At 45.5% G+C, this 16328-nt stretch overlaps 1 protein-coding gene across 5 annotated transcripts in view; it reads right to left on the reverse strand.

Moving 5' to 3' along the window:
• Positions 1 to 16328, reverse strand: part of TMC5 (transmembrane channel like 5) — a 96584-nt gene that overhangs the window by 31963 nt on the left and 48293 nt on the right. For all 5 annotated transcript variants that reach the window (XM_003266082.2, XM_003266081.2, XM_003266084.4 and 2 more), the window contains 5 exons: positions 13407 to 13506; positions 9023 to 9110; positions 8367 to 8615; positions 6180 to 6331; positions 2569 to 2713 (listed from right to left, as the gene is read on the reverse strand). In XM_003266082.2, coding sequence (XP_003266130.2) covers positions 2569 to 2713; positions 6180 to 6331; positions 8367 to 8615; positions 9023 to 9110; positions 13407 to 13506 — 734 coding nt within the window. The remainder of the gene's footprint in view (positions 1 to 2568; positions 2714 to 6179; positions 6332 to 8366; positions 8616 to 9022; positions 9111 to 13406; positions 13507 to 16328) is intronic.

Below are 16328 nucleotides of genomic sequence, written 5' to 3' on the forward strand. Positions count from 1 at the left end.
AAATTTAAAAATTAATTGGGCATGGTGGTGTGCACCCATAGTCCCAGCTACTCAGGAGGCTGAGGTGTGAGGCTAACTGGAGCCCAGGAGGTCGACACTGCAGTGAGTTATAATTGCACCACTGCACTCCAGCTTGGGTGACAGAGCAAGACCTTGTGTCGAAAATAATAATAAAAAATTAAAGCCCCTTTATTTATAAACTCAGCTTGCTCTTTTCTTTTTTTTTTTTTTTTTTGGAGACAGAGTTTCGCTCTTGTTGCCCAGGCTGGAGTGCAGTGGCGCGATCTTGGCTCACAGCAACCTCTGCCTCCTGGGTTCAAGCGATTCTCCAGCCCCAGCCTCCTGAGTAGCTGGGATTACAGGTGCCCGCCACCACGCCCGGCTACTTTTTTGTCCTTTTTTTAGTAGAGATGGGGTTTCATCATGTTGGCCAAGCTGGTCTTGAACTCCTGACCTCGTGATATGCCTGCCTCGTCCTCCCAAAGTGCTGGGATTAGAGGCATGAGCCACCATGCCCAGCTGCGTTTTCTTTTTAATAAGTTTGTGTCTATAGACTAGGGTTTCTCAGCCTCTGCACTATTGACATGGTGGGCTGCATAATTCTCCGTTGCAGGTGCTGTTCTACGCATTGTAGGATGTTTAGCAGCATCACTGGCCTCTACCCACTGGATACCAAGAACACCCTCTTCCCAATTGTAACAATTAAAAAGTCTCTAGAGGTTGTCAAATGTCCCCCTGAGGGGCAAGATTTCTCTGGGTTGAAAATCATTGCCCTGGCTGGCTCATGCCTGTAATCCCAGTACTTTGGGAGGCCAAGGCGGGTGGATCACTTGAGGCTAGGAGTTCGAGACCAGCCTGCCCAATATAGTGAAACCTCATCTCTACTTTAAAAAATTCAAAAATTAGCCAGGTGTGGTGGCAGGTGCCTGTAATCCCAGCTACTTGGGAGGCTGATGTAGAAGAATCACCTGAACCCTGGAGGCAGAGGTTGCAGTGAGCCAAGATCACACCACTACACTCCAGCCTGGGTGGCAGAGTAAGATTCCGTTTAAAAAAAAAAAAAAAAAACAAAAAAAACAGCCAGGCGTGGTGGCTCATGCCTGTAATCCCAGCATTTTGGGAGGCCGAGGCGGGCGGATCACGAGGTCAGGAGATCGAGACCGTCTGGTTAACATGGTAAAACCCCCTCTCTATTAAAAATACAAAAACAAAATTAGCCGGGCGTGGTGGCGGGTTCCTGTAGTCCCAGCTACTCAGGAAGGTGAGGCAAGAGAATGGCATGAACCTGGGAGGTGGAGCTTGCAGTGAGCCGAGATCAAGCCACTGCACTCCAGCCTCGGTGACAGAGCAAGACTCCATCTCGAAAGAAAGAAAGAAAGAAAGAGAGAGAGAGAGAGAGAGAGAGAGAGAGAGAGAGAGAGAGAGAAAGAAAGAAAGAAAGAAAGAAAGAAAGAAAGAGGAAGGAAGGAAGGAAGGAAGGAAGGAAGGAAGGAAGGAAGGAAGGAAGGAAGGAAGAACCATTGCCCAAGAGTACTTTTTTTCTTTAATTTATAGAGACAAATTCTTGCTGTGTTGCCCAAGTTAGTCTGGAACTCCTGAGCTAAAGTGATCCTCTTGCTTTGGCCTCCCAAAGTGCTGGGATTACAGGCGTGAGCCACCTAGAGAAAAGCGCCTGGCCTAGAGAAAAGTTTAAACCTGGAACTGTGGAGTGAAGAAACAAGTACATTAGCCAGGTGCAGTGACTCACACCTGTAATCCCAGCACTTTGGGAAGCCAGGATAGGAGGATCACCTGAGCCCAGGAATTCGGGACCTGGAGAACATAAGGAGACCTTGTCTTTACAAAAAATCAAAATTAAAAAATTAGCCAGGTGTGATGGCTCATGCCTGTAATCCCAGCTACTCGAGGGGCTGAGAAGAGAGGATCACGTGAACCCAGGAGTTCGAGGCTTACAGTGAACTATGATTGAGCCATTGTACTCTAGTCTGGGCAAAGCACATTTAACAGTGATATAAATCGCTAAACTGGCCTCCAATAAGATTGTACTAATTACAAAGCCAACTGTCATGGGAAAATGCCCATTTCTCTACACTATACCCAGCTCTAGGCATTATGAATATTTTAATTTTTTGTACCAGTCTCATGGGCAATAAAACAATAGTTCATTATTGCTTTAAGAAAAGTTACAGCCAGTCGCGGTGGCTCACGCCTGTAATCCCAGCGCTTTGGGAGGCCGAGGCAAGCGGATCACGAGGTCAGGAGATCAAGACCATCCCGGCTAACAAGGCGAAACCCCATCTCTACTAAATATACAAAAATTAGCCCGGTGTGGTGGCGGGCGCCTATAGTCCCAGCTGCTCGGGAGGCTGAGGCAATAGAATGGCGTGAACCCTGGAGGTGGAGCTTGCAGTGAGCTGAGATTGTGCCACTGCACTCCAGCCTGGGCGACAGAATGAGACTCCGTCTCAAAAAAAAAAAAAAAGAAAGAAAAAAAAGAAAAGTTACAGGTATACTGGAGGAGGGAAGGAGACCAGCTGACGGCAAATGAGTAAAGTGAGCTCGCCTTACCCTTATCTCAGTGCTAAGATTCTTCTGTTTTAGCTTCACAGCTTTTTCATGAGTGACAGTGAAGTCCCAGCAAAAGATCAGCTTGTTGATCCCTCCAGAGTAAATGTGGGGATTAATGAAGTTGTTCCGGAAATACTTGGCCATGCTGGAGAAGGCAGAAAGCAAAATACCTGAAGGTTATTACGGCCGTCATTGGGAGTGCGGGGCTTCAACAAAGGGCAGCCCTATTATTAATGGTGAAAGGCAACGTGAAGACTTAGCCCCAAGCTGTTGTCCTGGAGCAGTGTGGTCACAACACAGTGGTTAAAGAAGCACTGGCTTTGGGGCCGCACAGGCCAGGCTTGCAACCCTGGCTCTGCCAACTGAGGGATTTTTGTCTTGCGAATGGTTCTGATTCTAAGCCTCAGTTTCCATATCTGTAGAGAGGGAATAACATAAAACTCACCTCACAGAATTTTTTTTTTTTTTTTTTTTTTTTTAGACAGGGTTTCACTCTTGTCTCCCAGGCTGGAGTGCAGTTGTGTGATCTCTACTCACTGCAACCTCCACCTCCAAGGTTCAAGCGATTCTCCTGCCTCAGTCTCCCAAGTAATTGGGATTACAGGTGCCCATCACCACGCCCGGCTAATTTTTGTATTTTTAGTAGAGGCAGGGTTTCACCATGTTGGCCAGGCTGGTCTTGAACTCCTGACCTCAAGTAATCCACCCAGTTCCCTGTTGCTGCTATAGCAAATGACCACCACTTAGCAGCTAAAAACAACACAAATTTGTTCTTTTACCCTTCTACAGATCAGAAGTCAGAAAATGTTTTTTCTTGTTTTTGTGTTTTTTGTTTGTTTAGGGACGAGGTCTTGCTGTGTGGCCCAGGCTGGAGAGCAGTGGTGTAGTCATAGCTCACTGCAGCCTCCACTTCCTGCGCTCAAGCCATCCTCACACCACAGCCTCCAAAGTAGCTGGAACTACAGGCGCATGCCACCACACCCAGCTAATCAGAAAACGAGTCTCACAGGGCTAAAACGAAGGTGTTGGTAGGGCTATGTTCCTTCTGGAAACTCTAGGGAAGAATCCATTTCCTTGTCTTTTCCAGCTTCTAGAGGGTATCCTCTTTCCTTGGCTTGTGGCCATCTCCTCCATCTTCAAAGCCAGCAGGGTAGCATCTTCCCATCTCCCTGCTACTCTCTGACCTCCTGCCTTCCTCTTATAAAGACCCTTGTGATTCCATTGGGCCCACCAGGATAATCCAGGATAATCTCCCCATTTAAAAATCCTCAATCACATTTGCAAAGTCCCTTTTGTTATGTGAAGTTACATATTCACCAGTTCTGGGGATTAGGACGTAGACTTCTCTGGGGGGTGGGGGGAGATTATTCTGTCTTCTAGAGAGTCCATGCAGTGCTTACAGCAGCACACACTTGATGAAGGCACTGTTATGGTCATGGGATGTCTCAGGCCCAGGAAGCCCTCAGCACACACACAAAACTGCTGCATAAGACGGATGGACGCTGCTGTTCTGAAATTTGCCACCACTCAGTAACAGCAACTTTAGAATCATTTCTGGCCTGGCGTGATGGCTCACACCTATAATCCCAGCACTTTGGGAGGCTCAGCAGGGGGGATTACCTGAGGTCAGGAGTTCAAGACCAGCCTGGCCAACATGGTGAAACCCTGTCTCTACTAAAAATAGAAAAATTAGCTGGGCATGGTGGCATGAGCCTGTAATCCCAGCTACTCAGGAGGCTGAGACAGGAGAATCACTTGAACCCAAGAGGCGGAGGTTGCAATGAGCCGAGATCACATCACTGCACTCCAGCCTGGGTATAGAGCAAGGGTCTGTCTCAAACTAATAATAATAATAATAATAATAATAATAATAATAAAATCATTTCCTACTTTGACAGAACAAAACAAAATCTCACTTTAGTTTGAATTAGCATGCTGGCAGTCAGGTTGCTATGGGCTGGACTGTGTACTTCCCAAAATTCGTATGTCGAAGTCCTAACCCCACAGTACCTTAGAATGTGACTGTATTTGGAGGTAGGGTCTTTAAAGTGGTAATTACAGGCCAGGCACGGTGGCTCACGCCTGTAATCCCAGTACTTTGGGAGGCCGAGGCAGGTGGATCACTTGAGGTCAGGAGTTTGAGACCAGTGGCCAACATGGTGAAACCCCGTTTCTAATAAAATTACAAAAATTAGTCGGGCACAGTGGCGCATACCTGTAGTCCCAGTTACTAGGGAGGCTGAGGCAGGAGAATCCCTTGAACCTCGGGGACAGAAGTTGCAGTGAGCTGAGATCACACCACTGCACTCCAGCCTGGGCAACAGAGTGAGACTCCATCTCAAAATTAATTAATTAAAGTGGTAATTACATTTTTAAAAAAGGGGTCATTAAATTGGGTCCTAATTCAGTAGAAATGGCATCTTTATGAAAAAGGGAGATTAAGACACAGAGGGATAACCATGTGAAGACACAGGCAGGAGGCAGTGGCCATCTACAAGCCAAGGGGAGAGGCCTCAGAGGAAACCAACCCTGCTGACACCTTGATCTTGGACTTCAGGCCTCCAGAACCGTGAGAAAATACATTTATGTTGTTTAAACCAACGGTCTGTTGTACTTTGCTAGGCAGCCCTAGCAAACTAATACAGAGATTGCATGCTGTTTTTCTTTCTTTCTCTCTCTCTCTCCTTTTTTTTTTTGAAACAGGATCTCCAGTTACTCAGGCTGGAGTGTAGTGGACTGATCTCAGCTCACTACAGCCTCGACCTAATGGGCTCAGGTGATTCTCCTACCTCAGCCTCCCGAATAGCTGGAACTACAGGCGTGCGCCACCAAGCCAGGCTAATTTTTTGTATTTTTAGTACAGATGGGGTTTCGGCATGTTGCCCAGGCCAGTCTCGAACTCCTGGACTCAAGTGATCAGCCTGCATCAGACTCCCAGAGTGCTGGGAGTGAGCACCATGCCCAGCCTTTCATATGTGTATTTGCCATTTGAACCTCCTCTCTGATAGTTATCTATCATGTTTTTCTCTTCAGATCATTGCTGGGGTAACTGCACCCTTATTATCAGGCTGACCAATTTCTTTAAAAGCACAGAAAAACCTCTCTTCCTCTGTCCAAGCTCCTATTTTATATTGCAGGACAAGGAATAATTGGACAGCAATAGAAAGTCAAAACTGCAGGCTGGGCGTGGTGGCTCACGCCTGTAATCCCAGCACTATGGGAGGCCGAGGCAGGTGGACCACCTGAGGTCAGGAGTTTGAGACCAGCCTGGCCAACATGGTCAAACCCCGTCTCTATTAAAAATACAAAAATTAGTGGGACGTGGTGGCAGGCGCCTGTAATCCCAGCTACTCGGGAGGCTGAGGAAGGAGAATCACTTGAACCTAGGAGGCGGAGCTTGCAATGAGCCCAGATTGTGCCACTGTACTCCAGTATGGGTGACAGAGTGAGACTCCATCTAAGAAAGAAAGAAAGGAAGGAAAGAAGAGAAAGAAAAGAAAGAAAAGAAAGAACTGCAGAGAAACTGTTACCTGGGTAATTTTTGAATTTCTTGGATTTTTGCCGAAATCTAACATGACCCTCAGAATCAGGAAATGCAGATGCTTCCATACCTGAACAGCAAACTGAAGAAGCAGGTGGTCAAGCATGCTCCGATCGTGAAGATGTAGGCCAGCTGCATGTTGTAGGATGCCCCGCTGCTCCCGTGCTGGATGGTGGAATTGGTGTAAAAGCCATAGTACATCACTGTGTCCCTAAAATAACCCTGAAAGGTACAATAAACCCTAGGTCAGGTGGATCTCCTGAAAAAAAAAAGGTAAATGACTATGGTCATGAGAGTTGACCTCTCCTGAATATAAGAAGCTTGGGCCAGTCAGTTTAACATTTTGTTTTCCAGGAAAGGGGCACTGAGAATTTGGACACTGTGTCACTGGGCTCTCAGACTTGAAAAGAAATCCAACTTAACTTTACAATGGAGACACTGAGCTGTTACCACCTGGCCCAGTGACCAAGTGAAACATCAGCAAGAACACGACAGCCAGGCCCATCGTGTCACCAGTATTATGTGCCTCTGTCACCAGTATTATGGCTAAACATGCTTAATAGGAAACAAATCAAGCCTTTAGTCCTACATTTCAGTGCACAGGAAATAAGAAGCCAGAGAAACACATTCTAGAAACCACTAGGAAATCATCAGACAATTCCAGAAGGTAGGACGTTGGAATCTACATAGCAGTAGGCCTAATTTCTGCAATAAGCCAATGTCAAGAAAAAAGGGGCTGGGCTGGGGAGATTTTTTATTTATTTATTTATTTTTTTGAGATGGAGTCTCACTCTGTCACTGAGGCTGGAGTGCAATGGCAAGATCTCAGCTCACTGCAACCTTCCGGGTTCAAGCAATTCTCCCTGCCTCAGCTTGCCTACTAGTGGGGATTACAGGCTTCTGCCACCACATCTGGCTAATTTTTGTATTTTAAGTAGAGATGGGGTTTTGCCATGTTGGCCAGGCTGGTCTCCAACTTCTGACCTCAAGTGATCCACCCGCCTTGGCCTCTCAAAGTGCTGGGATTACAGGAGTGAGCCACTGTACCCGGCTGATTATTTTAGATTAATAGAGATTTAAGGGCGGGGGGAGGAAACACAGAATGTATAATCTGATTGTTGACTGAATCCTAGTCTGAATAAGCAAGTTATGAAAGACATTTTGGGGTCCAGGAAGGAAGGAAGGAAGGGAAAGAGAAAAAGAAAGAAAGAAGAAAGAAAGAAAGAAAGAAAGAAAGAAAGAAAGAAAGAAAGAAAGAAAGAAGAAAGAAAGAAAAAAGAAAGGAAAGGAAAAGAAAGGCTTGTAGTACAATCCTATCCTCTTTTTATTTTTAAAAGCATAATTATGTGTCTGTCATCTATTTGTTTTTTTTTTTTTATCAAGTATGTATCTATCAACGTTTGTACAGGAAGAAAAAAACAGCCTACAAAGATATATCTCAAAATGGGGAGTTGGACAAAGAAAAAAATATAAAATGAACTTTCTCTTAGTTTTCTTCTATAGTAGGAATTTTTCAAAAGGAACATTGTACTTTGTAGAAATAAAAATAAAAAAGAAAGAAAACATAGATCTGTAAACACCAACACAAGAAAATGCCCACCACATATTGCTAAGAAAAAAAAAATCAAGTTGTAGATAATATACAATAATTCATCTTTTGTAAGAAAAGAAAAGAATGCCTCTCTACATGCACAGAAGTGTCCATATGTTTGCCAAAAAAGTGTGTGGATAACAACAAACTGCTCAAGATGGTTGCCTCTGGAGACAGAAATTCCACTATGATGTGTGTATGTTACTTTGCAGGAAAACACTTTATTGATTCATTGATTGATGATTGAGACAAGGCCTCGCTCTGTTGCCCAGGCTGGAGTGCAGTGGGGGAAATCTTGCTTCACTGCAATCTCCGCCTCCTGGGCTCAAGCAATCCTCTCACCTTAGCCTCCCGAGTAGCCAGAATTACAGGTGTGCGCCACCATGCCCTGCTAATTTTTGTATTTTTGTAGACACGGGGTTTTGCCATGTTGCCCAGGCTGGTTTCCAACTCCTGAGCTCAAGTGATTCACCTGCTTTGGCCTCCCAACTTGCTGGGATTACAGGCATGAGCACCACACTCAGCCAGAAAACATTTCAAACATCCACTTTCCCCATCAGTTGACCCCCAGGCAAAATGAGAGGTGTGAGTGGGTGACCAGCAAGGCATGTCCCTGGGTTTCCGAGGTGATTGGTGCACTTAGGGTAGGAGAAGTGAAGGACTTACCGCCCCAGTGAAAAACTCCAGCCCAGTGAACTGGAGGGTGTTCTTTTCGGCCACAGTAAACTGAGGGATTATGATGAAGCTGAAGTTCAGGATGAATGAGAAAATATTGAACTTCAAAAGCCATCTCAGAAAGTTGAAATAGGAGAGGATGCTGGTTCCAAACTTGCCTCCAATGATCTTCAGCGTCTTCTGCCACAGGCTGATGGAATTGAGAATTTCCGACAGGCTGTTCTTGGATCTCCGATAAGCCTGGAATCAGGATTCAAAGCAGGTGCGGCTTGCTGTTGACTCAACAAATATCGACTGAGCAGGTGCCATAATAACAGAAACAGCCACCACGTCTGGAGTATTGTTAAGTGCAGGCACCATGCTAGGCATGTTTACGAATGTTTTGTCAACTCTAATGTGGGGCTATTATGACCTTCCCAAGTTTGCTGTTGAAGATGCCACTCCCAATGGCCAAGTTGTCCAATGAACTCAGCAACCTCTTAGTTCTTCCCCATGCCCACCTCGTTTTCCCACACCTGTACTAACCGTTGGCTCTGGGCAATGAAATCACTCTGATTTTTGGTTGTCTTCCCGTTGAGTCCCCTTTCATCCTCACTCTCCTCCCTCCCTGTTTTCACCCTCTTGCTGTGCCTGTTTTACTGACTTACCCGGGAAATGGAGTTCAGACACTGAATACAGCAATTGAGCTGAAGGATACGATGGGTCTGTTTGCTTTTTTCTTTGTCAACTATTTTCCTGTAGGGAACAGCAAGAGAAAATGACAGATACAAATGTTGTAACTCATTCATTCAAAAAATAGTTACATGGTGGCTCATGCCTGTAATCCCAACACTTCGGAAGCTGGGGCAAGAGGATCACTGAGGCCAGGAGTTCAAGACCAGCCTGAGCAAAATAGTGGGACCTTGTCTCTATTAAGAAAAAAAATTAACAAAAAATAGCTGGGTGTGGTGGTAGTGCCTGCCTGTATAGTCCCAGGTACTCCAGAGGCTGTGGTGAGAGGATTACTTGGGCCCAAAAGTTTGAGACTGCAGTGAGCTATGATCACAACATTGCAGTCCAGCCTGGGCAACTGAACGAGACCTCATTTCTTTCTTTTTTCTTTTTTTTTTTTTTTTGAGATGGAGTCTCACTCTGTCACCTAGGCTGGAATGCAGTGGCCTGGTCACTGCTCACTGCAGCCTCTGCCCCCCAGGTTCAAGCGATTCTCTGCTTCAGCCTCCCAAGTAGTTGGGATTACAGGTGTGTATCACCACGCCCCACTAACTTTTCTATTTTTAGTAGAGACGGGATTTCACCATGTTTGCCAGGCTGGTCTCCAACTCCTGGCCTCAAGTGATCCACCCGCCTTGGCCTCCCAAAGTGCTGGGATTACAGGCATGAGCTACGGCGCCCGGCCAAGACCTCATTTCTTAAAAAAAAAAAAAAAAGAAATAGTTATTGAACTCCTATGATGTGTTGGACATCATCCCAGGTGTTAAGACGACAATTTCCCTGGTTTATAGAGCTGACATCCTAGTTGTAAGCGAAAGACAGTAAGCAATAAATATAATAATAAAGTAGGTAAACTATGTAGTATATTAGAAGGTGATTTGTACTATAGGAAAAGAAGAAAAAACAGAGTGGGGTAAAGAGATGGGAAGTAATGGGGCGGGGACAGTATTACAATTTGAAATAGGGTAAAATCTGAGCATCACCCTATTTGAAGGAGAAGAGGGATTCATATAAAAATGTCCTGTGCATAGGGAACAGCCAGCACAAAGCCCCAAGGTAGACAGCACAGCAAAGGGGGCCAGGGTGGCTGGAATGGAATCAACAAAGGGAAGGGAGGAGGATATGAATAACATGCATGGAGCAAGTATCCCTGTATGTCAGTGGTTCTGATATGGCTTGGCTCTGTGTCCCCACCCAAATCTCACCTTGAATTGTAATAATCCTGTGTTATGGGAGGGACCAGGTGGGAGGTAATTCAACCATGGGGGCGGGTTTTTCCCATGCTGTTCTCATGATAGTGAATAAGTCTCATGAGATCTGATGCTTTTTGTGTGTGTGTGTGTGGTTTTTTTTTTTTCTTTTTGAGATGGAGTCTCATTCTGTTACCCGTGCTGGAGTGCAGTGGTACAATTTCAGCTCACTGCAACCTCTGCCTCCCAGGTTCAAGCGATTCTCCTGCCTCAGCCTCCCGAGTAGCTGGGATTACAGGCACCTGCCACCATGCCCAGCTAATTTTTGTATTTTTAGTAGAGATAGGGTTTCACCATGTCGGCCAGGCTGGTCTTGAACTCCTGACCTCAGGTGATCTGCCCACCTTGGCCTCCCAAAGTGCTGGGATTACAGGCATGAGCCACTGCACCCAGCCAATCTGATGGTTTTACAAAGGGCAGTTCCCCTGCACATGCCGTCTTGCCTACCACCATGTAAGATGTGCCTTCGCTCTTCCTTCATCCTCTGTCATGATCGTGAGGCCTCCCCTCATATAGACATGACACCCAGCCTGTCATGTCTCTTTAGAACTTTCTACTCTATGATAGTTTCTCAGACTTTCCTTGTTTCTGATGACTTCGACAGTTTCAAGGGGTACTGGTCAAGTATTTTGTAGAATATCCTTCAGTTGGGATTTGCCTAATGTTTTTCGCTGTTTAGACTGGGGTTGTGGGTTTTAGGAGAGAGTAGCACAGAGGAGACGTGTTTCCCCCATCACATGACTTATCTTTGGGGATGTTAACCTTGAGTCTTGGCCAAGGCAGTATTAGGCAGACTCTCCACGGGAAAGTTATGCCCCTCTCTTCCTTCCACGCCCTACTCTTTGGAAGCAGCTCACCAAGCAGAGCCCACACTCTAGCCCAGGAGCGGGAATTAAGCTGTAGCCCCTGTGTGGAACTGTGAGTCCACTAAACCTCTTTCCTTTATAAATTACCCAGTCTCCTGTATGTCTTTATTAGCAGAGTGAGAGCAGACTAATACAGGTTCTCAACCTAGGGTGATATTGCCCCCACACAATTGGCAATGTCTGGAAACTTTTCTGGTTGTGAAAAAGGAGTGGAGAGGGGGTGCTATTGGCATCAAGTACGTAGAGATCAGAGATGCTGCTACACACCCTACAATGAACAAAACAGCCCCCACAACAGAGAAAGATCCAGCCCTAAGATGTTACTTGTACTGAGATTGAGAAATCCTGCTACAAGGTCTTTGGAGCCCCTATTCAGTGACACAGGGAGCCATGCAGAGTTTGAAATGGAAGTGTTTTCAGAAAGACACAGTCACAATTGGTCTCCTTACCCTTCCATGAACTCACCACATCTGCTTTGTTCTGGTTCTTTGCTGGCTTTCTTTGGTCCACCTCGAAGGCCCATCCCAATGTCATGGTCAATTGTCTTTCAAGGCCCAGCTCAAATGCCCCCTCTGCCCGTTTTTCCCCAGCAAAGTTAAGGAGGGCAGACCTTTCTGGTCCTCCCATTGCAATCTCTTTCTATTTTGACTTGGCCTGATTTGCTTTCTGCCATTTGTAATTTACTTGTTGACAAATCTATTCCACCCTGCCAGGATTTGAAATTTATTTTTGAAACCTCAGAAAATCCTACATCCATGAATCACTTACTAGTAATTGTTGTTGCATCCACTCTACTACTTTCTGCCAACTATCTCAAATTGAAAAAAAGAAAAAAAAAAAGATTAAGTAACAATTAGTGTAAACTCTGAAGGCTAAAACAGCCCTTACCCTCGGGTTTTGAATTCCTGAGCTTATAAAACTCCTAAGGTCTTTATTTTTTTTTTCTTTTTTCTTTATTTTTTTTCTGATACAGAGTCTTGCTCTGTCACCCAGGCTGGGGTGCAGTGGTGTGATCTTGGCTCACTGAAACCTCTGCCTCCCAGGTTCAAGTGATTCTCCTGTCTCAGCCTCCCCAGTAGCTGGGATTACAGGCGCATGCCACCATACCTGGCTAAGTTTTGTATTTTTAGTAGAGACAGGGTTTCAACATGTTGGCCAGGCTGGTCTTGAACTCTTGACCTCGTGATCTGCCTGCCTAAGCCTCCCAAAGTGCTGGGATTACAGGCGTGAGCCACCACGCTTGGCTGGTCTTTATTTTTTAAGTAAAGTTTTTATTTAGCGTAGTTTGAGATTTACAGTAAACTTGCAAAGACAGTAAAGAAAACTTCCATATACCACTCACTAGTTTTCCCATTAATATTTTACATTTGCATGGTAGGTTTTTCAAAACTAAGATACCAGTACTGGTACGTTACTATTACCTAAACTCCAGACTATTCAGATTTTACCAGTTTTTCCACCGATGTCCATTTTCTATTCCAGGATCTTGTCCAGGATACCACATTGCATTTACCTGTCATGTCTCTCCTTTTTAATTTTCATTTTTTGTAAAGATGGAGTCCCACTATGATGCCCATGCTGGTCTTTAACTCCTGAGCTCAACTAATCCCACCACCTTGGCCTCCCAAAATGCTGGGATTACAGGCATGAGCCTCCACACCCAACCTGTCATGTCTCTTTAGAACTTTCTACTCTATGATAGTTTCTCAGACTTTCCTTGTTTCTGATGACTTCGACAGTTTCAAGGGGTACTGGTCAAGTATTTTGTAGAATATCCTTCAGTTGGGATTTGCCTAATGTTTTTCGCTGTTTAGACTGGGGTTGTGGGTTTTAGGAGAGAGTAGCACAGAGGAGACGTGTTTCCCCCATCACATGACTTATCCTTGGGGATGTTAACCTTGAGTCTTGGCCAAGGCAGTACTAGGCAGACTCTCCACGGGAAAGTTATGCCCCTCTCTTCCTTCCACGCCCTACTCTTTGAAAGCAGCTCACCAAGCAGAGCCCACACTCTAGCCCAGGAGCGGGAATTAAGCTGTAGCCCCTGGAGAAAGGAGTACCTACAGAGGGCATTTGAAATTTTTCTGTCAGGAAGATTTGTCTCTTCTATTGTGCTTATTTATTTCTTATCTTTTTGAGATGGGGCAAAAGTAGAAGATTGAGGTTCGCACGAAATCTGGGAAAGAAGAAAAGCCTTTGGTCCATACCTAAGGTTCCTTTTCTCTTCCATGGTCTTTGGCTGGTTCCTGATGGCTTTAATTCTGTCTCTGGATGTCATGGGTATAAGAGATGCAATTAACTTCTGTCCTATGAAAGAAATTAATGGAGTTTAATTTCTTTTTTCTTTAACAGAATCGTAACACTAAAATGTGGTGCTGAAGTCGGAGCATGTAACACAAGGAAAGAAGTATATGGACTTGGGTATCTCAAAGACCACAAAGGAAAACAACAAAAGAACACATATATGTATTAAAGCTCAAAGTGAGAGCAAATGAATAATGGCTGCACTCTATTCCAATTCAGTGTTTTTCTCTTTCCTGTAACAAAAAACATTTAGCAAAGTCAAAAAGATCCTGCATGTTTGGTCACCCTACCTCTTCTCTCTCACTATTTTTTTTTTTTTTTGAGACAGGGTCTTGCTGTGTCACCCAGGCTAGAGTGCAGTGGCACAGTTACAGCCCACTGCAACATTGATCTCCTGGTCTTAGGCGATCCTCCCACCTCAGCCTCCCAAAGTGTTGTGATTACCAAAACGCACCACCATGTCTGGCTAATTTTTTAATTTTTTTTGTAAAGCCGAGGTCTCACTACATTGCCCAGGCTGGTCTTGAACTCCTGGGCTCAAGCAATCCTCCCACCTCAGCCTCCAGAGTAGCTGGGACTACAGGCACACACCACGACAACCAGCTAATTTTTTTAAATTATTATTTATAGAGATGGGGTCTTGCTATGTTGCCCAAGCTGGTCTCAAACTTCTGACCTCAAGAGATTTCCCACCTTAGCTTCCCAAACTGGGATTACAGGTGTGAGCCACCATGCCTGGCTCTCTTGCTTTAATATCCCACATCACTTCCTTTTGCCTCTGACCCCAGATTCAAGAGACTTCTCACATTCCTTGACTATTGCTGAATGCTCTTCCACCTCCCTAGAAGTACGCCCTCCTTTTTTCCTGCTAACTCATATTCACATTTGCAGTCAATGTGGCAGATGCTATTGGTTGTCTACCCCAAATTCATTTCCTCCTTGTTAATGGAATCCCAATTGTGTTTAGGAATCTACCTGCCTCCCTCACATGGCCCTGAGCTTCCTGGAGATGGAGCCTATCTCCAGGCCCAAAAAGCAAGTCTTAGTCTCAGTGAACCAATCCTCACAGTCCTGTCCCCTTGACTGGTTTAAGCACAGGCAGGTGACACAGCATTAGCCAATGTCCTCTGAGAGGTGGTATGCTAAGAAATTTCTTGGAAAAGATTTCTTCCTTCTCAAAAAAAAAAAAAAAAAAAAAAAAAAAAAAAAAAAAGGCAAAAAACAAGAAAAAGACAGATGTCTCTTCCTCTGATTATTGTTGTGTCTGCATGTGATGTGAGAAGTGCTGTTGCTATCCTGTAGCAAAGAAGCCAGCAGGCGGGGCAGCGATACCGTGCTGAGGGTGGCTGAGGGACAGAGGGAGCAAGCTGGCTCCTTGGTCACAGCACAGGGTTAGAATGGCCTGCTGGAAATACCATGTTCATCGTAATGACATAGTTGAGGTGTAAGGGGAATTCCCAAAAGAGGACCACCAAATCTCTCTGCTGAAGATGAGGAATTTGTGCCTCTCCTGGGCAGGAAGGGTGAGTAGATTGAGAGGAAGAAAGATGGAAGAGGAAAATATACAGAGATCCAGGGAGCCAGCAGTGTGAGAGGTGATGCCCCAATCTTCTTCAGTAAACGGGCTAAACCTACCAAATGCTTTGTGTGAGTAAAGGGATATTTTTCTTCTCCCTGAAATCATTGAGAGCTGCTAGACTTTATGCCTGGAATACTGTGGGGGTGAAACAGAAACAGCATCTCTTGGCCGGGCACGGTGGCTCACTCCTGTAATCCCAGCACTTTGGGAGGCCCAGCCAGGTGGATCACCTGAGGTTGGGAGTTCAAGACCAGCCTGGCCAATATGGTGAAACCCTGTCTCTACTAAAAATACAAAAAAATTAGCCAGGCACGGTGGCAGGTGCCTGTAATCCCAGCTACTTAGGAGGCTGAGGCAAGAGAATTGCTTGAACCCAGGAGGCAGAAGCTGCAGTGAGCTAAAATCACACCATTGCACTTCAGCCTGGGCAACAAGAGTGAAACTCTGTCTCAAATAAATACATTAAATTAAATTAAATTTAATTTAAATTAAATTTAATTTAAAAAAACAGCATCTCTGTTGGCCTCAGGAGCAGAGAGGCTGGAAGGTCTCAGCTAAGATCTGGTTTCCTGATGATCTTGCCAACAAGAGGCATCCAATCTGTTGCCTGACCAGGGTGAGGAGGAATTAGCCCATAGTGAGACAGTGTGGCGGTTAAGGATGCAGGCTTGAGGCTGGATGTGGTGACTTACACCCGTAATCCATCCCAGCACTTTGGGAAGCCAAGGTGGGCAGATCATCTGAGGCCAGGAGTTCGAGACAAGGTTGGCCAACATGGTAAAACCCCATCCCTACTAAAAATACAGAAATTAGTCAGGTGTGGTGACATGCACCTGTAATCCCAGCTACTCAGCAGGCTGAGGCATGAGAATCACTTAAACCTGGAAAGCAGAGGTTGCAGTGAGCCAAGATCGTGCCTCTACACTCCAGCTTGGGCGACAGCAAGACTTTGTCTCAAAAAAAAAAAAAAAAAAAGGCCAGGCGTGGTGGCTCATGCCTGTAATCCCAGCACTCTGGGAGGCTGAGGGGGGCGGATCACGAGGTCACGAGATCAAGACCATCCTGGCTAACACAGTGAAACCCCGTCTCTACTAAAAATACAAAAAATTAGCCGGGCGTGGTGGCGGGCGCCTGTAGTCCCAGCTACTCAGGAGGCTGAGGCAGGAGAATGGCGTGAACCCTGGGGGGCGGAGCCTGCAGTGAGCCGAGATCGCGCCACTGCACTCCAGCCTGGGTGACAGCGAGA

The sequence above is a fragment of the Nomascus leucogenys genome, chromosome 18 (genome assembly GCF_006542625.1).
Source record: "Nomascus leucogenys isolate Asia chromosome 18, Asia_NLE_v1, whole genome shotgun sequence".
Lineage (NCBI taxonomy): Eukaryota > Metazoa > Chordata > Mammalia > Primates > Hylobatidae > Nomascus > Nomascus leucogenys.